The sequence below is a fragment of the Gopherus evgoodei genome, chromosome 4 (genome assembly GCF_007399415.2).
Source record: "Gopherus evgoodei ecotype Sinaloan lineage chromosome 4, rGopEvg1_v1.p, whole genome shotgun sequence".
NCBI classification, from domain to species: Eukaryota; Metazoa; Chordata; order Testudines; family Testudinidae; genus Gopherus; species Gopherus evgoodei.
Window position 1 is genome coordinate 100272980 of NC_044325.1, and position 25746 is coordinate 100298725.

General features: G+C 40.2%; 1 protein-coding gene across 2 annotated transcripts in view; it reads right to left on the bottom strand.

Moving 5' to 3' along the window:
- Positions 1-25746, bottom strand: part of PARVA (parvin alpha) — a 101452-nt gene that overhangs the window by 16255 nt on the left and 59451 nt on the right. For both annotated transcript variants that reach the window (XM_030560344.1, XM_030560345.1), the window contains exons 2-7: positions 13956-14045; positions 13786-13856; positions 12520-12622; positions 9791-9931; positions 7649-7764; positions 81-139 (exon numbers count right to left, since the gene is read on the bottom strand). In XM_030560344.1, the coding sequence (XP_030416204.1) occupies positions 81-139; positions 7649-7764; positions 9791-9931; positions 12520-12622; positions 13786-13856; positions 13956-14045 (580 nt within the window). The remainder of the gene's footprint in view (positions 1-80; positions 140-7648; positions 7765-9790; positions 9932-12519; positions 12623-13785; positions 13857-13955; positions 14046-25746) is intronic.

The window sequence follows — 25746 nt, forward strand, 5'->3', positions numbered from 1 at the left end:
AAATATCACCAAATGGTTGAATTTTTGAGACACATCTGTGTTCAATTACTGAACTGCTGGCAACAGTGGTGTTGACATACTCAGTGTTACCAGTTATTTCCTCTTGGATTTGTCGGGACTGGAGGATTCCTTCTCGTTTCTGGAAAAAAATAATTGGTTTTTGTTTAGTTTAGTACAGTTTAATGTTTAGGGTACTATATAAATTATCTATGATCTACAAATGTCATCAGATAAACATAAAAATAAAAATCTACATTTCTTTTCAAAATTGACTGTATTATTTTATTTCCATTTGTATGTATTCCACAAAATTTAGTCCAGATAACTCACTTGTTAAAATAAAAAGTTAAGAATGGCCACCAATGGTATAATACTAAAAGACTTGAAATGTCACTTTGTGTAACAGAGAACCTAAGGACTAAACGATCTGTTTGTTTCCCTTTCTCCATTTTTCTTCCCTCACTTTTCTGTCTAAGGCTCCAGTTCAGCAAAGCATATGAAATAGCTTAAGCACACATATAGGAGGTTTGCTGAAGAGAGACAGTGTGCTGAATTGCAGCCTATCTTGAAAAAGCAGTCCAGGCAAAGGGTGCCCACTCAGTCCCAGTTTTTGTAATCCTTTACTCCCGTTCTAGCTGTCCTTTCTTTTCGTATTCCCTTTCTTCATCCTTATTATTATTATTTTTATTTCAAACTTGCCATTTTTTGCTCCTCTCTGCCTTAGAGGCTGTGTTTGTTTGGGAAGAAACTCCAAAATGGAGGACAATATACACAGGGCCTGATCCGGATTCCAGGTCAGTGTTAGTTTTACTTCAATGTTTTAAGGATCAGGCCCATATACAGGAAGACCCTTGCATGTGCTAATTAGTGGTCTGTGCTGTACACTGGCTAAGGGGTTGACTGACTGTCAGAGAGTCTGAGTTAGTTGGCAAAGAAAGCAGCCTCAGTCTCCTCAGTTCTTTCCCTTACATTGATCACTGCCATTTTGGCCTTGGAGTACACATTTCATGTATGTATTGCCTCTCATGGTGTTCTCTTTGTTAACTTTAATCAATGGTAGTCGTCAAATTTTGTTGTACAAAAAGAAAAATCAGGCAAGCTCTAAGTGTTACACCATTCTCCACTCACCATCACACAAGGCAGTGTCAAAGTAATTTTATACTTGTCCTAAGATCACACACATAACCACTACATAAAAGAGTCTAGAGGAAAACAACTTCAAAGAAAACTGATTGTTCCCCCTCTAAAAGAGGGGCACAGTGGTCATGGTGGCTACTTAGCAATGAGGCAGTGGCATCTTTGAAGCTACTACTCCCTTCCTTGAAGGGAAGCGATGCATGGGCAACCCCAGTGCAGAGTCCTGCTTCTCAGACTGCATGGTGGGATGAGGATTTGGCTTGGTTTGATTATATTACTATGAACTGACATTATACAAATATATAAAATTTAGTTTTGAGGAGAAAATCATATATTATAGAATATAAGGATTAGAAGGGACCTCAAGAAATCACCTAGTCCAACCCTCTGCTCAAAGCAGGGCCAATCCCCAGACATATTTTTGCCACAGATCCCTAAATGGCCCCCTTAAGGATTGAGTTCACAACCCTGGGTTTAGCAGGCCAGTGCTCAAACCACTGAGCTATCTCTCCCCCAGGTTTTTATGTTCCAGGTTTGTTTGTTTTGTAACTATAGATTTAAGTAAGTACTAAAGTTCTAATTTCTGGTTGAAAGTACCAACTGCACTTAGCTAGAAACTCCATATTGGGGGAAGAGATGTTACACATTAAAAAACTGCAAACAAAGAAACAAACCGTACTGATGCTCGTATATGTCTCTTAATTAAACATGGCTCAGATAATGGCTGCTGAGACATGCCGCACTGTGTAAATTACTGAAAAAAAAAACACATTTTTCTGTGTAATGTCCCAGTTATTTAGGGTTGGGTTGAAACCTTAAAATGTAGCCTGAGTAAGGGGCAGTATATGGCTGTACTGCCCCAGGAACTGAGGAGGAACATGACTGTGATGCAGTTGCAATCTGGCTCCTCACCCTTGCTCCAGGGCAGAAAGAAACCTTTTTTGCGGGCACAATTTATGGCCCTCTCTGTGCTAGAGCTGAGGTGCAGTGGTGCATTATGAGGGAAGAGGAGGAACAGAGCCCAGGCTTTGCTCAGTATCTGCACCTAAGGGGAGTAGCTGCATAAAAGATGGCAGTTGTTCACCACCCTGTGTAGGATGGTGATGCAAGGGGATAATCGGGGTCCTTGTACTCCCTGTACAGGTATGCAAAATAATCTAAGACATGACCAAACAACATTCTCTAGTACAGTTTAAGAACAAGTACGTTGCTAACTAGAAAATTCCTATTAAAGTTAATGGAAGTTCTGAGTCTAAATCCCCCATTAACTAATGGGAAAAGGAACAGGCATTGTCCCGGTCTGGTGCTGGGCATTCAATGCTGCTAATGTTAATGAAATTTCCACATTGCCCAAATACTCCATGCCTCAATTGGATACTTCATATCACAATGGTCAACCAGCATGTTATGCTTTATGCAGTATTTTCAAATGCTTTTCATTTGTAATGAAAGAGATGCACAGAAGTCATAAGCACATAAGAACGGACGTACCGGGTCAGACCAAAAGGTCCATCTAGCCCAGTTTCTGTCTACCGACTGTGGCCAATGCCAAGTGCCCCAGAGGGAGTGAAGCTAACAGGCAATGATCAAGTGATCTCTCTCCTGCCATCCATCTCCATCCTCTGATGAACATAGGCTAGGGACACTATTCTTTACCCTTCCTGGCGAATAGTTATTTATGGACTTAGCCATCATGAATTTATCCAGTTCCCTTTTAAACATTGTTATAGTCCCAGTCCCTCCAGGACTGTCCTGGACTCTCCAGGAATTAATCTTTAATGAAAGATTATGTCATGTGATGAAATCTCCAGGAATTCATCCAACCAAAGTTGGCAACTCTACAAATGTAGCAACTGGAGAATGGACCTCTGAAAAAGTAATTTAAGAACTTTAAACGTGTAGACTCCTTGTATAGCTCTTGTGTACATTAATAGCTGATCCTGAGGAGAAGTGATTTGATATTATATAGATTGCTTTGAATTAAATGGAAAGTGACACAATATTTTTTAAAAAATGGTAGCAGGAGCAATGTTATTGACTGAGAGTTAACCATCCAAAATCGTATTTCAAATAAACACAGATGTTTCAAAACCTACCCCCATTTCCCAGTAATGCCATTCAAAAAGGCTACTACGAATTCCACAGGACAACACAACATTTAAAAAAAACCTTGTTTTCAAACTCCATGCTGCTTTTGGCGGATGTGACCTGTCAGCTATTCCATATAAATAGAACTAGTTGGGCTTTGGAATTTCCATTGCACATTATATTCTGATGATTTAAAGAAACTGTTTCAAATGGGAACAAAACCCCCAAAATTTGAAATTACCACCAATTTGATTAGGGATCATCAAAAAGTTCATATCAATAGTGTTGAAAGTTTTAATTTTGACATTAGTGTTTTGATTAATTTAATTTGACTTTTCAATTATATTAAAATACTGTAAAATATGTTATATGTATGCATATGTATAACATACATATACGGTGATGTCTAAATATAATATTAAATTTAATATTTAATAAAAGTCAAATTAAATTAATTGAAACTTTCAACTTTGTTGAATCAAAATATTTTTGCCATTCTCCCACCAAAATCTACACATTCCCACAGAACATTTTGAGTTCTACAAAACTCCGTTATTTGACATAAAACAGAAATAAGCATGTACCCATGATATCAACTCATACATTTTTTATCACAGAGTTTATTGCTGAAATGAAGGGCAAAGTTCATCCTCTTCTATTGAAGACACAGGGAATTAGGTATCAGTTCAGAAACTTCCCTTCAAATAGGGGTGTATGTTCACATCAATGAATTTTAACATACAAGCTACCCTTTGGAAGTTAATGCATTTACAGTTCTGCTGGCGCTAATCAGTAATAACTGTAAGGTTGCATTCCAGGCTGTGCAAGCTCCAGCTGGTCACAGATCCTTCTTGTTATAAAAGCCATGTCTGTATTAAAACATATCTTGGAGGGCGGTGGGGGGGGGGGGGAATATCTGAAAATAAAAGCGTTTGTGTTGTCTATCATTTGCTGTTTCCCCCTTTCCCTGACTGAGCATTTTGGCAGTGTTTTCTTTACTATGGCCCAAGTCTGCAGTGCATACTCAGACAAAACTCCCACTAAGTCAACAGGAGTTTTGCCTATGCAAGAACTGCAGGATTAGGCCCCATAAATTTAACTTGGTGACGAGTGCTCTTATAATCTGCTCCATGATGCTGAAGTATGGGAACCATTCTGCAGCCTCAGAGAATGAATATATCTTTGGAAGTGCTCTTGGGTCCAAGTGATTTTATGTGAGCCTGGAGGCAATGCTGCTTTGAAACACTTCACTTCTTCCCAGAGTTTCAGAGTTGGTAGAGCTTCCAAGCACCCAATGAACCATGTTTAGGACGGTGCAATACTCTCTGCTCTTTGTGCCCAGACCAGCTCATTTTTCCTTTTATGGTCGCTCATGTCCCATAGGGTTCTAGAATTGAGCAGTTCCTGCACTAAGGGGAATGCAGGGCCACCAATGTGCTTGGGCACCCTGCATTGGCACCAGGTTTCTTATGCTCTTCCCATAACCCTTGCATGCAAGCTAGGCACAATCTGCCCCATAATCATTTGAATATTATACAGAGTAAAGAAATGCAAAATTAAGGCATGATCCAGCTCTTCCTGAACACTCCCTCTCGCTTCAGTGGAAATTTAACAGTACTCTCACCGCATGAAAAAAAAAAAAAGATACCTATACTGTCAATAAAAAAATCTACAGGAGAGAATGGAGAATAATATACAGAAATGAACCAGGGAAGATCCAAGTGTATCATTTTTCAGAAACCGGCTTATAACCTAGATTTTTCATTACTCTAATTGCTAACAGCTTTTGTGCAAAACAAAGGAAGGAAATGTAGGTTAAAATTACTCTTTCATAAGCACTGTGCTGATTACCTGTTGGGTTTAATCATGTTATTTATGTCAGAAACAAATTTGTATTTCAGTAAACTAACTCCAGCCAACACTGCAACCTTCATATTTTGTGTGTATAAAACTGATAACAAAAACCTGAAGCACATAAAGGGCTTTTTTATGTATTTTTTCTCCAATTCTCCCTCCCACCTCCACTCATACACATTCCCTCTATCTTTATCAAATTGCAAACAGTGGCATTTAAAAAGCAGGCCTCTTATAGCCTATTGAGCTTTCCTTGCCATGACCTTATTTTACAGAATATATCAGGGTTTGAAGCTACTAGGCTTTCTAATGTAAACAGTGAAAAAATGTCTAAGGCTGCATTTATTGTTCCTTGAAACTTCCATTTCACTCAAATGGGCATTGCAGGTCCACAAGGAATTTAGAATCAGGCCCACTGTGTATAAAATAACCACACGGATAAAAAAACAAAGATGAATTATTCTAAAAATACTGGGCCAGATCGTTAGCTGCTGTAAATTGATGCAGCTGCATTGACTTCAGTGGAATTACACTGATTTATATTAGTTGAGGATCTGGCTCAGTGGGGCTAAATCTCCTCCCACATTGCACTCATTCTATCCCAGTGAAACTCCACTGGCACCAGGGCACTTACTCCTGATTTACAGCAGTGTAATAGAGGAGAAACATGCACATTGACCCAGTCCTGCTTGGTCTGTGCTGGAACAAAACCTGGTTCTCATTCTGTCCCCCACTTAACAATGCTTTTCAGGGTATGTTTATAGTGCAGTAACGGGGTATGATTACAGCTTGCGTAGGGATACTCAGTTACCAGAGCAGCGAAGCCACAGTAGCATATAAGCTACCATATGAGCTAGCTCCCTGAGTAATTACCCAGGGTTCTATGCAGGCTTATCCAGCCTGAACTGAAGCCCGTGTTGCTGCTGCTGCTGCTGCTGCTGCTGCTTCTTCACTGCTCTGGGATCCAAGCTAGGTAGATTAAAGCTAGCATGCACACATACACGTATTAGGTTCATTTTTCAAGAAACTCAGCAATCAATTTAAAAAACATTTCCAGGAGTTAAGTTACGTTTAATCTTTACTTGGACAACAACTTGAATGGACACATGGTCAGGGAGTCTGGTGCTCAAAAATATTATGAATGCAACCAAAAGAGATGAAGTATCGCTACAACACTTTTTGCATGAATCAGCTGTGATTGCAGAAAAGACATTCCCTTATACTCATGGAGCTCCATTGACTTGAGTAGAGTTACTCCTGATTTACATCGTTGTACTACATGAGAGAAAAAAACAAGCCCATTGATTTCAATGGGAGTTTTGTCACAATAAAGAGGAATGCAAGATTTGGCTCCTTATGGCTATATTTTTCACATTTTTTTCCCTCTCCCCATTTGGTCCTTTTCCTAAGGATGACCTCATAGGTACATTCCTGGCTTCTTGGATGGCGGTTATTAGCACTTTGAGATAAACTCATCCTTTTAATATTTGTAAAACATCGAAATCAGGAAGGGAAAGTGTTTGATTGAAAGTTATTTTCCTCTGAAGCCTTACACTCATCAGTGCAGTCTCACCATGGGTCACTTTGATCATATCTGGAGAAGGCCCTCCAACCGGAATTTTAAAGCCAACAAGCAGGATTATCAGCCTTCAGCGATATATCTGCCAGAAGTTCCCCCTGAGCTTTCTTTATTAGTAAATTACCAAATTCAAAAACTTTTCTGACGTGAATTGTGGAAATAAGAGCTGTTATTTTTTTAGATTTGCCTAATAGATCTTCAAGTCATGCATATTTGAAGAGAGCCTAAATAATGCCTTCTTGCAAAGAGATACTGCAGAAGAGCCCCAGGCAAGCAACATAAACAAACAAAAAAGGTAAAGGCTACTAAGCTGTGAAAAATAAAGGCAGAACTGATTTGTAGACAAGGGAAAGCAGATTACATGGCAAGAAGCAGAACAAAGTATGGCAAGCACAAATAGAATTGAGTCTAGTAGGAAAAAAATAACAAACAGAAGAGCCTGGAAAGTGTAAGCAGATTGGGCTCTAATATGGAGTGTGATTGGCACAGAAAAATCCAATTGATGGTTTCTTTATGAAAGAGCCAAAATTTGTAATCAGACTAGATTAGTGTATATAAGGCTGAAAAAGAATATTTATTCACCTAACATGGATTTGGATTTAATAAAGGGTGACAATTCATCACTCAGTGCAAGGGCTGATTTAAATATCTGCACTAGGAAGGAGCAGCGAGATCATCAGAAATGAGATAAATATTAACTCTAGAGATCATACTGTGTGATAAATAGACAAATACACTCCGACAATAATATTTAATACATCTTAATGTCATAGTCTGGCCACTTTGCAATCAAAATAAGATATTCGGAAGCACGGCTCAATCTGGGAAAACACTCGTTCTTTTGCCTTTTGCTTGAAGCATTGTCAGCCAGCAAAACACATGTGTGCACACACACACGTACTTGCACATACATGTATTAGATTCATTCTTCAACAAACTCACCAATCAATTTCAAAATCATTTCCAGGAGCTGAGTTATGTTTCTCTTACCTGGACAACAACAACCTGAATGGACACATGGTCTGGGAGTCTGATTGGTGCCCGAAAATACTGTGACAATGCAACCAAAAGACGAAGTATTGCTACAAGACTTTTTGCATGAACAGCTGAAATAGATATTAAAAACACAAGTTACATAAGGAAAAGTAACTAAGGAAAATATTTATTTTTGCTTGCAGGAACACCAGGAAATATGGGATACTTTTTCCCTTGGCATCTGAACTCACTGGAGGCTGCTATCAGGGTACCTTTTCTTCAACTGCCTTCCTGCTTTCCATAAATCAGCTGGTGGTAGAAATGCAGTGAAAAAAAATATATTAGCTTTTGCAATATGTCTGGATGCCATTGGCCTGGGAAGGTGGAAATCTAAACCTGATCCAAAAGCCAGATTTTATGTACGGCCACTTAAACAGCTGTCTATGCACTCCCTATGCTGGTCCTTTATCCTCTTTATTTCAATATGGATTTATGAACTATCAGAAAGATATTTTTGTATTCATAACATGCACTTTATTCATTTTTAAGTGTCACAATGTCTGCAGGATGATAAATGAGCCTATTTTGGCTGAAGCCTTGAAGCAATAACTTACTAAACTCAGTGACTCAAACATTCCTCATGAACTTGTTATAGTTCTTCTTGTTATTTTAGCTTTTTCTCAGCAGGTTTCATAAGGGTAGTTAACACTAGCAAGAATTACAAGATATCAAAGGACTTACTGTAGGTAAGCTGTAATCAAGTATCAACTCACTGACATCAAAGGGGAATCTATTTCTAACTTTAGTACTTCCTTTCTTATTATTTTTGCTTGTGTCCAGATTTGCAGTGCATTTTTAGGCTTCCTTATGGCAATGCTCTAACATGATGGTTGACAGCTACAAAACAATGCTGCACATTTTCCATACATAAACTGACCAATAACTACTAAGTTATTACACAAGTAAAATGGTAAAAGAGTCAATGAAATGTTCTCCTCCGTCATTTCTAATCTAAGTCACAAACATGTGCCACAGATTTCTCTGCAAAAACACCACATGATTTGGCACAGAAGGCAAACTTTGTTGAGGATACTACGGTCAAGAATGAGGTGCTTTGGCAGAGCTGGATAGGGAAGACTGACCTGCCCCTACTTGCACTACAATTGGCCTGAACCACTGCTGTCAATCTCCTCCCTTAGCACTAAAACACACAAACACCTGTAACACATTAAAACAAAGACAAGTCAATCACAGGGTCACCCTGCCCCCAAGCCCTACATCCTGCAGTATAGGAGCCAGGAGGGAATGGAAGAAAACTATAGGGCAAAAAGTATGATAGGATGAGAGGGAAAGGCAGCTATGCTTAATGTTCACCCTGCCTCCTCATAACTACCTCTTTTACCACCATAGATCTGTGTTGACAATGGGACTTTGGGGATGAAAGAGAACACGGCTCTGGGTGGGGGAAGAAGATAGAAAAAAACTGCTATAAACCTATTGGCCAAGATTTTTAAGAATGACCTTGTGATTCTGGGTGCTCACCTTGAGACATTTTTAAAGGGGCCTGGTTTTCAAAAAGAGCTGAGCTGAAATACAGGCCCCTTTAAAGGGTCACAGGATGGGCAAAATCATCCTGTGGCCCCTCCTGCATTGCCAGCTGTTAATATGGGGTTTTTTTTAATACATTAAAGGCTAGGGGTGAAATCCTGACCCCACTAACATCAATAGAAGTTTTGCAATTGACTTCAGTAGAGCCAAATTTTCACCCTAAATATATTCAGTTGGCTTTGATCCAATCTAGCTATATGCAAGCACATTACCTGCACATAACATGTAAAAGGGTATCAGTGTGCCTAAATACTGCCGTTATGCATGCTGCATGCATACATATGATAAATGTGCCTGCCTATCTGTTGCAGCTGCATTTCAGTGCACAGATGTCATGTTTTGAAAATCTGGCTCTGAAAGGTTGAGCATCAGTAGAGAACAAGGAGAGAAGTTGCTGCATTCACTCTCATCCTCCCCTTCCTGTGCAGTTACCACCAGGAAGGGCAGAAATTGGTGGAATTACTATTCTATATTCATGGATTGCAGCTGGGAACTGTAATATCTATACTATCAGCAAACAAGCATTCCCTTGTGAAACATGCAACTCACAGTCAACGGTCCACTTGATGCTCCTTGGAGGAAGTTTAAGGGTTTCATTAATCTTTTCAAGAACTGTCTGTAACTTCTGCTTCTGAGCAATTTCAGACTGTGTGACTTCAGCAACGTTCAGTTTTTCACTCTCAAGTTTCTCTGAAGTGATAATGGAAGAAAAAAAAACCAACAGCCAGTCTACTCCTTAAGCCTAGGTATCATGAGTAATATATGTGAAGACATTCTGTTCCAATGGATTTTTGGATGATATCAGGCATCGTAGCTTTAAGATTAACCCTTGATTTCTCAGCCTGTTCAACGAAGGATACACGTTTTCCCTTAAGGGGATTTCCAGTCTCATTTTGGAATCCTAACAATATCACCCACATTTTCCCCTTATTTCCCCTAAACTTTTAGTCTAAAGTAGTGAAGGGTTGGATGCAACTCCTTCTAGAGCACATCTAAGGGGGTTAAACACGCTGATGCTGCCTCCACAGCTCTACCACGAGGGATCTTCTGCACAGAAGTGAATTGCGCTACAGAGCAACAAGCCTGATAGAGACAAATATCATGCTTAAAAAGGTTTGATTCATCCACTCCAGACCAATAGCTTCTCCTTCAGTGAATTACTGCCTTAAGCAATATGAATAAAAGCCAGGTGTGAACCAATGGAAGTGAGTCCCTACAGGGATTTGCAGTGGTTTAAGTAAGTCAATTTTTAAAACTGATTTTGGAAACTATTGCAAGTTGTGTGTATAGACAAGGACTTTAATTAATTTAATTAATTAATGTGTAATGATAAAATGGCACAAACATATTTTCAAGTTTAGTGATGATTAAAGATATTTTATCAATCCAATTTTAACAAAATGTATTGGTTAATTTAAATAGTGTTCTTTCATCCATAATTTGTGAAATTATCTAATAATTTGGATGTGCATAAGGGCTTAGATGACTGTATGACTTCCATCCATAAATATAATTTCCAATTCTGGAATATCTGAATGCAAACTTTTTACTGAGCAGAAATTTGTCAGAAGCAGTTGTTATTTTAAAAAAAGATAAATATTGCTATTAATAATATGTATCACTCCTATGCTGGAGTTCTTTTCATTTGCAAATTGCTTTCTCAACATCAATTGATTAATCCTCACAACATTCCTGTGAAGTAGGCAAGTATAATTATCCACATTTTACAGTTTTAGAAACCAATGCAGTGAAATTAAGTACAGAGAAGATAAGTGGCTTGCCCAAGAGCAAAAATTATAACCCAGAAGCTTCTGACTCCTAGTCATTGCTCTGAATGTTTCATCCTAAACTCTCACATTGTATTATCAATGGAGACGTAATTTCAAAACAAACTTATTGAAGGTGCTTTTGAAATTGATAGTAAGCAATGCAAAAAAAAATCCAGTGGGCCCAATTGTCCTAATTCAGGAATAACTGTACTGATGTCAGTGGAACTGCACAGGTGAAAGTGCAAGCAGAATCAGGCTCCATTACCATTATTAGCAAAGACAATACTTGATAATGTTTTTGTTAAACTGCCAGGCTCCTCCCAACCACTGATTAACTGTTAAAGATAATTTAGCAATAAAACCACCCTGATACCACCACCACAAATAAAACATTTAATCGCCCGTCAGTTTAGTTTCACAAAAGAAATATTCAGCTTGTGAGTTTATCTTGCGTCCATTGATGTCAATGACAAATCTTCAGCTCACTCCTGCAAGGATCAACATAAAGTCAGTGGGCCTCTTGCATGAGGCCCGGGAGATCCAGGCTTAAATCTTCAGAGGTCTGATCCAAAGCCTGTTAAAGGCAGTGGAAGGATTCCTATTGACTTCAACAGGCTCTGGACCAAGCCCAGATAAATGAAATATTAATATCTATAGTAAATTAATTATATTGTGTCTGATGTATGTTTTTGGGTTGCACAGAAGTCAGTGGGGCTCTGTCCACATGGATCCAATACAGGAACAGAGCTATATTAATTGAATCACAATGTGTTCAATTTCTTAATCATTCATAGAGGCAAAATCTCTTTATGGACCTGGTCTGCCTGACCATTACTAGAACTGCTCATAGAATGTTTCAAGATTAGTTTCAGATACTGGATTTTACTGTAATCACCAAGAAAGTGGCTTCCAAGCCAACAGTTAAGTTACATGCCAGCTCTGCTTTTATAGTGTTTTCTTTCTCTCCCAGTTGAAGCTCAGTTTGCAGTCCACGGGGTATCATTACCTCACTAACATTAAATTAGACCTCAAATCAGATAGAAACTTCAACTTTCCAGAGGGACTTTGAGATTTGAATAAACTAAACTATGGAACCAGCACAGATTAAAAACATCCACCATTTTAATGGAAATACCCTTGCTTTCAAACTTGGTTTCCACTTGTCACATAGTTGAGTTTCTACAGCACACATGCAGAAAATACTTTTAAATGGAGAGAGATTTGCTGCCAAGACTAGAACCCTGCCTCCAGCACCCCAGGTATGCATTATATTCTTTTAATCAACTACAATGTAACACACAGTACAATGTAGTTGAGAAAACTATGCTTCCTCTATACTACAGGATACAGCCTATTGCTCAAGGGTCTTAGAAAACTGAGCTATTTTTATATCATTTTAGTGCAACAGATGTAAAATGATATCAAGCCTCTTCTTACTAGGAATGAGAGGCCCACTTACTGAAAGTGCACCAATGGGATGCGTATATATACACATATATAGTTTCTTACCAAATAATTTCTGTAATACTTGTCCATCATACATGTCTTCAGCAAGGTCTTTCACAATGATCCTTTCTCCTACCAATACATCATTAATCCAGTCAATTAATACCTATATGAGGAACACAACATTTGTCAGAATTATGCATTGTGTATTTACAATGTAAAACATATGTCATTTTATGTAACGACAGCAAACACTCAGCAAAGAGAGCACCAATGCTGAAATGGCAACTGGTGTGGAGTTCTAACAAGAGCAAATAGAAGAGACTCAGGCATAGAAGGGCATAAGAAATGTTTGCTGGTTACACCAATGATGATTGAGTGCATGACACAGAGGAGATATTGATCTAACCCTTCTTGGAAGGAAGGGTCAGGGTAGCACAGAGCTCTGAGTATGGAACTGATGCAAGCCCTTTTAGGCCAATGCCTTTTCATTGATTTCAGTGGGCTTTGTACCAGGCCCTTAGTGAGAGGAGAAAGTTACTGAAGTCAGCCTCTAAAGAAGCTACCTACTGATGCTCCTGGTATAAGATAGAGAAAGGACCTACAGAGGAAATCAGAGTAGTTTTATGATTAGAGGGGGATTGGGATCCAACACTCCTGGGTTCTATCCTAGACTCTGCCACTAGCTTTGTATCGTTGGGTAAATCACTTAACTGCTTTGTACCTCATCTAAAAATTGATACTTTACCTACTGAATTAGAACATGTGCTGTCGCATTTTGAGGTTCAACCCAAACCAGCAAAAACTTGTGTAACCACCTGCCTTGTAACTCTGGGTGCCTTAAATGCTGTGCTGATGTGGCTCAGAGCCCAGACACTAACAGCCAGCAGATAAGTGTGCTCCACTTCCCTGAGTGTTTGTGTACTGTGAAGTCCTGGTTTAGTGCTTTGACCCCAGCACCTGCCTACAACAAAGCAGTGCCACCCTGTCTTCTACCAACCTCGGTTACTACTTGCAGGGTGGCCCCAACAGACTCCCAGTCCCAAATTTCCCCAAAACTGCCTGCTTGGTCTCCTGCATTTGTTTACTAGCTGTTGGCATCAGGGCTGTGAGCCACAGCAGCAAAGCATTTAATCATCCGGAGATACAGGGCAGGCGGTGACACAAGCCTCACTGGTCTGGATTGAATCCCAGAATATCACATGTGCGCTGTTATTTGCTCGTACAGTATTCTGAAGTGTTCAGATGAAAGAAGTCAGGTAAAAGGAAAAAATAGTTTAGCTTTCTTTTTACAGTGAAATCTGAAAATGTGTGCATGCTTTCCATTACCTTTATTAGCTCTTGTAATTTGGGGTCACTTCTTGAATTTGGATCAATCATTGTTCGGACTTCATTTTCCTCTATGAGTTTAAAAAAAAGATATTACAAAAAGTATACATTTATAACATTATAGTTTACATCAGGCTCTAATGTTAAGATGTAAAATTATTGCAAATTACCCAGCATCGTGTCCTCAGGGTCTAGTTCAAATGGAATTGGACTGAGAGGTAAATTAATGGCATTTATTCCTTCTTCCTGTAGTTCAGACACTAGAAAATGAAAAAGAATAGCTTGGTCAAATTTCAGTCCACTTTTGCTTACTATTTCTCTCCTGTTAACAGCTACTTTAATTATATTCATTTATTTGTAAGAACATGAACCCATTGCCTAAGTCTCAGGGCAACAAAAATAAGAGGCACAATTCAACACAACCTTACTCACATGAGTAGTTCTTACTTGAGTAATTACACAGAGGTCAGTGGAACTACCAAGAAGAGTTTGCAGGATCAGGTTCACTCCTTGTCAAGTTTGAAAAGGCTCAGCTCACATTTCTTATGGTTAACGAACTGGTACTTAGCACCAACAAACCATCTGGGCTAAATGAAATAATCATTTCCACCAGCTACACTACTTTGATCTGTGATCTTTTCCAGTCCGATAGTGAAGGAGAATCAGGACAAGGTACTCCTGAAGGTACACTCACAGTGCATTAAGAAACGGGGGGTGGCACTTTTCTCCCTGAATCAGTACTGATCCAGTGCCCCAACACTGTGCTGCTAAAGGTGTTGGCCCAGTTTCTGAGATGTACCCAAAGGGCACTGGACACAAATAGGGGAGAAACAGCAAATGACCCCTTTGCAGTCCCTGGTCCTAGGACTGGCCTAGTCACCAGCACAGTTTTGAACAGGTCTGTTGCCAACATACTTCTAGGGGCTGCTTTACCAGCCAGAGATCACCAGGTTGCCACAAGGCTCATGTCAAGACCATTGCAAATCAGATTAGATTTGGATGAGAAGTAACAAAGTCGTCAGCACCTGTGGTCATTAACTTTCCAATGCACTTTCACAAGAACAGGTTGTTACCCGGTTCTCCTGGCCAGAGTTTAATCTGGCTAACTTAATTCTACCTGCCTAAATTCCTCCTGAAGTTTCAGCTGGACATAGTATTCCTCATCCTCAACCAGGGATTGACAACCTTTGGCATGCGGCCTACCAGGGTAAGCACCCTGGTAGGCTGGGTTGGTTTGTTACCTGCCGCATCTGCAGGTTTGACCGATCGCAGCTCCCACTGGCCTCGGGGGCTGCAGGAAGCAGCATGGGCCGAGGGGGAGCTGCAATTGGCCAAACCAGCGGACACGGCAGGTAAACAAACCGTGGGCCATGTGCCAGAAGTTGCCAATCCCTGTCCTAAATTATTGCATAGAATTTATGTTCACAGACAGAGTTGTCATCTTCCACTTGAGAAGTGGCACATTCCAGCTGTGGTCAGTTCAGTTTCAAAAAAAGCAATGGGGGCATGGAGGAGACAGACAACAGTCAAGTGGTCCCAGATTCTACTCCCAGCCCTGCACTGGGTCTGTGGCCTTGGGCAAATAATTTCACCATTCTGCATCAACTTCCTGGGTACAATGGGGCTAATAATATTCACCTACTGACTTCACAGGGAGATTGTGAGCACTGATTTGAAAACATTTATAAAGTGCAAGTACTGTATTATTATTGCGCTATCATTTGGGAAATATTTTGGGGCCCTTTGGAGGAATGGTACTGTATGCATAGGACAGAGGTCCCCAACGCACTGCCCATGGGTGCCAAGGTGCCTGCGGGGGCATCGAAATGCCCCTGCGCCCTGGCCGGCGGTCGAGCATCCGCCAAAATGCCGCCGAATTTCTGTGGCATTTCGGCAGCGACGCCTCTCGATGACGCTGCTTCCTGCAGAAATTTGGCGGCATTTCAGCGGATGCTCGACCGCCACCACTGTCCTTCATCTGGCGCCCGCCAGACAAAAAGGTTGGGAACTAGTGGCATAGGACAGTACTATTAAGGCCATAGCAATGATGACCATTGCAATGCTTATTAATCTAAGTACACAAAAGAAACTTAGAAGAAACAGACATCTTTAATATTAAAATAGTAACTGTACTCCATACTCTTACCCTGCGTGTGTGTGTGTGTTATATTTTACACAAATATAGAGTGGCTCTGAGTAGCTACTTTAACAGTAAAATAATGCTGACAATAATAGTTCCTTGGATTATTGGATATTGTCTGAAATTGAAGGCTGAGAACAATGGACCAATCTGATTTTTCATGTGACTCCACTGAATTTAGAGGAATTACACCAAGGCTGATTTTGACACAGCATGTACAATCTCGGTAATTGTTTATATATAAAGGCAATTGTTTTTTTTTAACTGCTCACGTCCCCCTGGAGACAATCACTATTGGTTTTATTATCCCATTTGATTTTTATGTTCTAAGGTCTTAACGGGCATAAAAACTTCAGTGAATAAAAGTCTTCCACGAAAGACCTCTGTGTACTGAAATCTTTATGCCCATGAAGGATTTCAGCACACCGGTTTCTAGGTAGAAAACTTTATTCACATACATTCTGATAAGGGAGTATAGTGAATAAAATCTGCTAAAGCCAGCTGGCTCCGCAGATCCCTGGCTTCCCCTCCCAGAGGAGCTGGTTGACTAGAGGAAGCAGCTAGTTTCTCTTCCTAGCAGGACCCAGACGGGAAACAGTCGAGAAGTCCTCTCCCCATCAGGAGACATTGGCAAAGCTGGCTGATTCCTCATCCAGGAGATTGGGTACACTAGTGCAGGGGTTCTCAAACTGGGGTCAGGGGGTCGTGAGGTTATTACGGGGGCGGTGGTGATCACGAGCTGTCAACCTCCATCCCAAATCCCGGTTTGCTCCAGCATTTATAATGGTGTTAAATATATTAAGAAGTGTTTTTAATTTATAAGGGGGGGGCTGTCGCACTCAGAGGCTTGCTGTGTGAAAGGGGTCACCAGTACAAAAGTCTGAGTCCCTTGCACTAGAGTCCCTTGCACTAGAGCCATATGAGGCAGACTTTTTAACATCTGTATGTCCAGTGCTGCAGTGCAATATGGTATCAGAGTCTCAGGAAGGCAAAAGTGACCCCCACTCAAACAAACAAACAAAACCAGCTAATTTTAGTCATATGGCTGATGTCTAACCAATTTAATTATGAATAAAATCTGTATGGTTTGGTAATTAACTTCAATGAAGACAGGATTTCAGTGATAGGCACTGATCCTGCATATGCAAGTGAGTAATCCCATTGAACTCAATGACACTATTCACATGCTAAAATTACTCAGATATGTTGTAAATTTGCAATCTTGAGGCTATAGTGTATACCCGCACGTGAAATGTGACTCGGCTCTCACTAGTATTGGTTATACACGAGTGTAATTCCAATGACAATGAAGTTACTCCTTATTTTGTGTGCGCGCACACACACACAAACATATATAATTAATATTGAAATGACCATTCAAAAAAGTACATATCATGTCAGGTTGTGTGTGCTGAGAGCGAAATGTATTGCATAATATAGCAATGGGGTTTCTAAGAATTTCCATTACAGATCACTACTATATGTTTAGGAGATCATAGCTCAACACAAGAATTCGATTTAGGTTATGGCTTTGCATACCACATAACATTTCAGCAGAGGCATCCATTTTAAAATTGTATTTTATTAATGTATGTGTTTTAATTAATTTTCATAAAGAATCACTAAAGAAGCTCTAGTATTTTAACAAAAACAGAGGCATGCAGGTTTGAGGGAACTTTTGTGATTTAACAGTGACATTTCACAAGTAAATTAGCCCAATGTCCTGTAGTATTGTTAGGAAGAAATTAAACCAGAGGTGAGACTGGGGTTTAGAAATGAGATGCTGCTTGTGAACAGTGAGGTTTTTGGTTTTTTTTTAAAGTGTAAAGATTTTTATTACATTCTTAAATACACAGACCTGATTCTCTGACACAAAACAGCTGAATTATGCCCCCCTAGTGGTGCAACACTGCTCTAAAGCCACTGGATCTGACCACTAGAAGATTTCTGCACCCACTACTCCCAGTCCCATGGCAAAGGAGGCCTGGCTGAAGAAAAGAGACCAGAACTGAGGCACCCTGCTCTGCAGCAATCCCCAGCTGCCAGAATGGCCCACTGGGATCTTTGACAGCTGGGCTAAAGTAGAACACATCCACCAAGCTCTGTTATCTTACACTGGAGACTGGCTGATCAGCATCAGGGCATGAGTGCAAAATGCACATCTACAACGCTGCCTCCTCTGCTGTGGTGATTGCTGCCCAACTGCAACCAAGGATCTAGGCTATCATGGGCTAATTCTCCTCTCAGTTAAATTAATGTAAAAATCAGGAGTAACTCTACTGACTTCAATGGATTTATGCAAGTTTTATGCTTGTGTAACTAGGAGGGGATTCAGTCCCTATATTCACAAAGTTGCTTATATGGTCATTGTGCTGGGTGGAGGTTAGGGTTGAATTTACCACTGCTGTGAGATCACTGGAATCAGTGGAGTTGACCTGGCCCAGAGAAATCTCTTCTCATACTGACAGTTTGCAATTCTCCATTAAAAGTCCTGCTAAGGAATGGATAGTTTCCTCCTCAGACTTACAATTATCCCCCATATGCCAAATTCATTGCTAGAGTAAGTAGGCACTGCTCTACGGATTTCAGTGGTTAACCAGTTGCCTCCAATTATGCCCACAGTGATTTTGGCCCCAGAGCTGTGGAGCCCAATGGCTTATATCAACAGCAGCCATCGCAGCTATTTACAGCTGGATAGAGTTCTTAACAGTTTAGAAAATCTAGCATTAGAAGGTCATAAACCTATGTTAACAAATCCACGTGAGTACTATGAGCCAAATTTTACCCTTTGATGCATGTATCCAACTGCCATTGAAATCAGTGGAAGCTGATGAGCACATATGAAAGTGGAGTACGCCCCGCACAGTTTAAATTGGCTTAATTCCTCTAATACATGCACCCTGTTGTTCCACACAGTATTTATTAGACAGTTTCATTTGGAGTTTTATGTATTTATTTTCTCTGTCGAAAGCATTACACTGTTCTGTTTAGTATGAAGGGTTTTATGGTATTCAGACTTGAAGTCAAACTTCTCTTACAATATAATATAACTGAGCTCAGAAATGTGATGTTATTTGATAGGCTCTCTGTGGTTTGATATACAGTACATGCTACAAAAGAATCACAGAACAAATATGTCATGAGGTAGCATTAAAAGTGTTCTCCTCTGTATGCTGCAGCTCTTTCTTTCCACAGTGTTACTGATTCTGCACTTACAAAATTAAATCAAGTGTCACAAGAACAAAGGTTGGATTCTGGGGGTGTGCCACTGACTTTGCTGGGAGTAGGTTTGGACTCTAATGTTTGAAGAGCTAATGTTGGAAGAGTTAGTACAACATTGCCAACCTCAAGTGTTCAAAATCATAGGTCAGGTCCCAAACAGTCATGAGGGTGTTGTTTTTTTTAAGATAAATAAATTTGGGGTTCTTTTTATTTGCTTTCTAGGGTTTGTGCTTTCAGGGTTCACATTTTCAAGCTTCCCTCTGTAATTATGAGGGCTAGAAATGTACTTTTATTTCCTTGACGAAAGCTGAGATTCGGCTGCCTTCACATGATTCCAGGAACTGGGGCTTTACAAAAAAATAGCCCAGTAGTAATCATGAGAGTTGGCAACACAGTCAGAGTTCATTCATACTCAGGCTGGTTATGGGCCTCATACGCAGCATGCCTATCTCAAACTATTCTTGCTTGTTGTAGGAATAATTTAAACACAGTTAGCTGCACAGTTGCCACTGCCAGACTCAGGGTTGCATACACACCCACATACCAAATACATATGTACCAAATGTACACCCTGAGCCCTAAGCTCCATCCTTAAACTAGAGATGGTCAGAAAACCAGTCAAGTAATTTCAGCTTTTCATGGGAAAGATGTAAATAAATCAAAATGAAAATGTTAGTTTCATTTCAACTTAAAATGTCATTTTGCTTTGGTTTTTGGAAACCAAAAACATTTTGTTTTCCATTTTTGGAGTTTCCTCCTTATCCCCTTTTCCTCTCTTTTTTGGTTTGGAACAAAGTAAGAAAGTAGGAGAAAATGGAAGGGAAACCTATTTTCTCACTGTTTTCTGATTTTTTTTCCAGTTGAAAAACAGTAAAAGTAAAAAACTTGGTTTCCCCCCACTTTCTCATAGTTTATTTTTTAAAAACCTTCTCCACTCTTAAATTAACAAAGGGAGCGAAGGGTGAGAAAACTACCCCCGGAAAATCCCCGAAGTCTGCAGGAGAGTCAAAATTAGATGGCTCATTTTGCCCTCATATTCTCCCTGCTGATGTGCAGGTTTTCTGGGGAGCATCTATGGCTCTAGGGGCTTGATCCTGTAAACATCTGTGCATGGGAACAGCTTTGCTCATCTGAGCCATTCCATTGACTTCAAAGTCTTTGCTGGATCAGGCACTAAGAATGCAGTTTTAATGTTTTTTGTTGAAGACTAACAAGTGATAAACAGTCTTGGTCAGATCCTCATCTGGTGTAAATCAAAAGAGCTCCACTGAAATCTATGAGGGTACACTGATTTACATCAGGTGAGGGCCTAGCCCAACAGAGGCCTAATTTTCCTCTCACGTACTCTAGTTTTACACTGACATAATTCTACTGAAGAGTAACCCCTGACTTTCACTGGTGTGAGAGAAGATCTAGAAGAGAGAGAGACGGCATATTTTCAAAATGCCAAAATTAATATTTACAGATTATACCGTTTGTTCAAGCAATCTGGTATGACTTGTTTGTGGATCATTCAAAACATTACATCCTATCAGTACAGGGACACATTATCAACCCATACAGGGAAAAGAAAAGAGCAATCTAAAATGTTATCCATACAAAAAAATTAGGTGCTAATTCACTTAATATATATATTTTGGCAGCTCAACCTTAATTTGGAGACAAAAGAAACCCACACAGAAGACAGTAAGTGTACAATGAATCCACATTACATATGGTACTGAAATGATGCAGCGAATATGTAGATGTTTACAAGTTAGCAGAGTATGACATGGCATCCACCAGAAATTTGATATTCACAGCACAAAACAGCATAAGCATACACAAAGGGGCCTTTTTATATGGGGATCATGGTCAAAAGTGTTTTCAGAACATGAACCTTAAGTTGTAAATGTTACTCCCCATTCATTCTCAAAGACATAACAAACGAGGGAAGAAAAGCAGAGATATATTTGCAGTTGAAAATGTTTTTCAGGAAATGATCTGCACAGGAATATCATTCTCATTCCATTAACTGCTGACTCCAAGCCAACCATTTGTAAAAGTAAATATGCAAACTGGGCTACAACGTGTCTCACTTTAATGTTCCTGCATTAATAACCACTCTCTAAAAAGGATCCATTTTCTTTGGATGTTTAATTTCTCCATTAAACAAAACCTAGCAGAAAAGACATGTGGGTGGTGGGGGAGGGAATCCTACAATTTAATTCTCTTGTATATAGTACAAATTAATTGAATTTTTCTTAGATGTCTAAAGCTATTCAGTGGTACTTAAATACTTTGTTTGCTGGTATCTGACTTCTCCCATGCAATAAATAGAAAAAACACAGATTACACATCATGAATAAGAGAACTTATGAAGGATCAAAGGACTCCTTACAAAATCCCTTGTACTTTTCCTTAACCACATGACACTCAGCCCCACTAAACTTTGCATGCTTCCAAATTTCTGTTTGGGATAAAGGACCCTTCAGCATTCCCTTGTGATTTATAACAGGTAAGAAATGATGCAGTGTCAATCTAATGTAGGTGCCAATGATTCCATTCATTCCTTTGGAGTCTCTCAACATATCTATTAAAACATGTCATCTCACGTACGGGTTTTCAATATTCTTGAAAAAAACGTGAGGTGGGGTAGGGAAGACAGGTAGATAAGAATCCAAATTACTTTTTAATTCCCCAGCAGAAGGACAAATAGTACCATTCAGAAATTTTACGACTGCTCCAGATTTCTATCAGAACATACCATGACTAATAAAGTGTCTGGTCTAGATGGAAGCTCCTGGAAATAGCCTCAATTTTTAATGCCCTGTTGGCTCTTACGCAATTCAGCAGTGGCAGGGGACAGCTGTAAGTTATTATTTGGTCTGCTACTGATACCACTGCATGAAAAATTCATGTCATCATCGAGACAAATCTACTGCCAAGTAGGACTTATAGTTCTCACTATGCTGCATGCCATATCCACTCAGAACTTCATGGTGACAGCAATGATAGAACTCACATCCGTTCCCCGTAAGCATAGGCTTCTACCACTTGAGCTAAAAGAAAATCTCAGGTAGCCGCCTGCAGTATAGAGTCATAAACAGAGACAGGAGCAGCCAATAGATTCCAGCCAATAGAAGGCAGCCAGTTCATTACACTATTTGGTTTCCAAAAACTGAGTTAAATGGGGGGAGGGGAGGGAGAGTTTTTTTTATGGGATTGATTTTCCTCTAATGTTCTCTGAATTACCAAGCAATTTATCCAACATCAACAAGAAGCATTCATGCAGAAAAGACAAAACCAAAGATTTTTTCCAAGAAGTCTTTTCCAGTTCAAAAAGTTCTGTCTATTCCTCAGAGAAATCACAAAAATAGTTCTCAGGAATGTAAGGGCACACATTTGTTCTACTAATAGCGTGACAATGATTTGCTGAATCTCTTGCTCATTTGTCCTTGTATACACAAGCCTTGTTTTCTGAAGGAGAAAAAGTAATGTTAACCCTACTGTATTCCCATCATCTGCCTTGCTTTTTTTTCAAGTGGATTTAGGGAAATGATTGCATATATGTTACATTCGCAAGGGAACTAAAGTTCCTTTCCCAAGACAAACACATAGTGTATGCACAGAACAGAACTGTAGTTCTGAAATTGCAGCTCCTGGAGCTGCTTCTTTCATAATGGACAAATATCTGGTGGTCTTTAAGAAACGTCTTTTCTTGACAGAAGACCAAGAGTTATGTAGAACTTCCAGATATTTTTACAACCAATGGGAACAAAACAAATCAACTTTTCTGCCATGAGGGTCTTCAAGTTCTTCTCCTCTGTGATTTCTTTAGTACAAAGTTAACCATGATAAAACAGGTGGATGATACCAAACCGGAAGAGTCTCAAACACAAAGGAAGACAGGATCAATGTGACCTGGGGAGATTAGAACAGAGAAGGATACAGCAGACAAGTATGTCATAATTATTAGTAGCCTGCTTCACATGCTCACATCCTTCACTTGTCCTGCATCTAGTTGAACATCTAACTGGGGTCTCACATTTCAGCAATATGATCACCTTAAATGGGCACACCATTAGTGGATTATCTTGTGCATCCAGTTTTAAAAATCGCTTTACATGCATTTAATTTTTGTAAAATGTAATATTTTTGTGTAATCTCCTGTGACCTGCCTGCTCTCTACAATTCTCTCGAGAGTCAGGACCTACAGATTGGGAATCATGATCTCAGACAAGCCACTGTGTTTGAAGATACTGAATTAACTGCCGTGTGCTGATGGGAAGAATATATGTATTGGTCTCATCCTTCTCAGGGTAATTCAATATGAGATCCTGCCTAACAAGTTAGTTCCTGTTTCAAGATTCTTAGTTCAGGCAACTGGTGATTTTTCTTCTACCCTACTGCCACTGCCATTTATTCTTATTTACATAGCCTAAGTGCTTCAGGAATTCCCAATTTGATTTTTTATTTTCTTACAGCCAGCAGGTTCTATAACCCATTAACAATTTCTGAATCAACTAGACTTTAGGATTCTGTTTTGTAATTTACTGCTTCAAGAAAAGTACATGTCTACATGTTTTAATGTGATAGAAATAACATGGAGTATCTATCAAAGTATGTTCATTTTAAGGCCCAGAAACCTTGACAGTGGAAAGCCATTGGAAATCTGTATGTTGATAAACCAAAGACAGATTATAAGCAATTATTACTGTAGCTTCATTGTTGAGAGGCCATGCTGCCTAGTGGTTAAGGCAATGTACAGGGAGTCAGATATTCTGGGCTCTATTCTTCTTTGCAGCATTGGACATCTTTACTCTTCTGCAGAAGAGTCATAATACTATTTACCTTTGGCACAGTGCTGTCATGAGGCTCAGTTAATGTGTGTATAGTTAGAGCATTCAGTTCCTTTAATGAATGGTGTTGCATTAGTGCAAGATGTTGTTAAGAGTAGCATACAGGAAGTATGTAACTTAAAATGTAAAAAAAGCAGTGGGGCATGTGTTAAAGGTTGATGATGATACAGAAATACCTCTAGTAAGGACTCAATCGCTTTATACACCTGACAAGGCCAAGAATGCCTCATTTTCAGTTGCCTTTTTGGTGCACTTTGTGAAGAAATCCAAAGTTTGTAAAAACTCATAAGAGAAAGCAGCATGTCAGAACCGAGCTAGAATCTCATTAGCTGGGAATTTCCCTGGCACAGAGGAGCCCTCATCTAGCATAGCTCCCATCCTTGTTGTCCACAAGCTAAGGAGCATTTCAGGGATTGGAAGGGCACGGTGGGAGCACATTAGAGCTCTGGCAATTCCTGGCTAGTGGAAAGCCCCTTGAGGGCCTAGTCGTATGACATAGATTAGAACAGCCCAGATGCTCTTTAATTTATGCCCCAGCTGTAGAACCAGCTCCAGAAATCAGAGAGCCTAAGCTAGATCTTTTGCGTCCCCCTCTTTCACAGCTATACCTAATGTGTACTAGCCACAGCTGAGACTCTGGGCCAGCAGTTCTCAACCCGTGGACAGCCTGCAGGACAATTAGCACACAGCTGCAGCCCAGCTCAGCTGTGTGCTAAAGGCTGGCCCACGTGCTAGGATTCGCCAGGTTCCCGGCTGCCTGGCGTGGCACAGTCAGGGACCCGGAGTCTGGGGCAGCCGGCCCACCTGGCAGGGGCAGAGGCCAAAGGTTGGGGCAGGCAGCCCACCCCGCAGGGGCGGAGGCCCGGGTCATGGCAGCTGGCCCTCTCCCAGGGTCCAGGGCTCCCAGCTGGCCCCACAGGGCACAGGGCAGCCACACGGTGCAGTTCCGGGGTGGACAGCCAGCCTCCCTCGCATGGCACAGGTCCAGGTTGCCACTGCCTGCCACCCAGCCCCTGCAGCCCAGGTAGCACATTGTGGGCTGCATAGACGGCCCACAACATGTAAAAAGTTGAGAACCACTGCTCTGGGCCATTGTTACTCTTTTCAATCAGTAATAAGGTTTTTATGCTTTGCTTTTAAAATTAAACTGAAAATTTAAAAAGAAGATGTTCTCAGAAAACTTGGAGGCAGAGAAAGGTGCAAGTAGCATGTCTGGGAAACCAAAACAAGAGTCCAGGATCCTGGCCTGGGGAAACTGAGTTACTCTTCAATTAATATGCTTCCCATTTTAACCCCTCAACATACTTTATCAAAGTTAATTCATTTAGCTTCAACATCCCAGGGAAGTGGGAAATTATTACTATGCCCCTTTTACAGATGGGAGAAAGTGGTGCACAAAGAAATTAAGAGATACATTTTGAATTGGGTCAAGACTCAGCCTCCCTGTCTGTGGAGATAATCTGTACCTGTAGAAGGTAAACTGGGCATTTAAAAATCTATCCCTAGTGACTTGCCTGTAGTCACACAGGAATAGCACCCAAACCTCGATTCCCATCCCAGTCCTATGCCATAATCACGAGACCATCCTACCTCCTACATCTCAGCTCTGGGAATTTTCATCATGCCCTATGAAACGCTCTTCATAAACCCTTCATAAATCCTCTTGTGCATTCCCAATCTGCAGTATTTTCTTTCCAAACCCAACCACCTGCTCTAGCCTCCAGTTGCCTCTTCTCAGGTAAGTGGTGTACTGGTGTT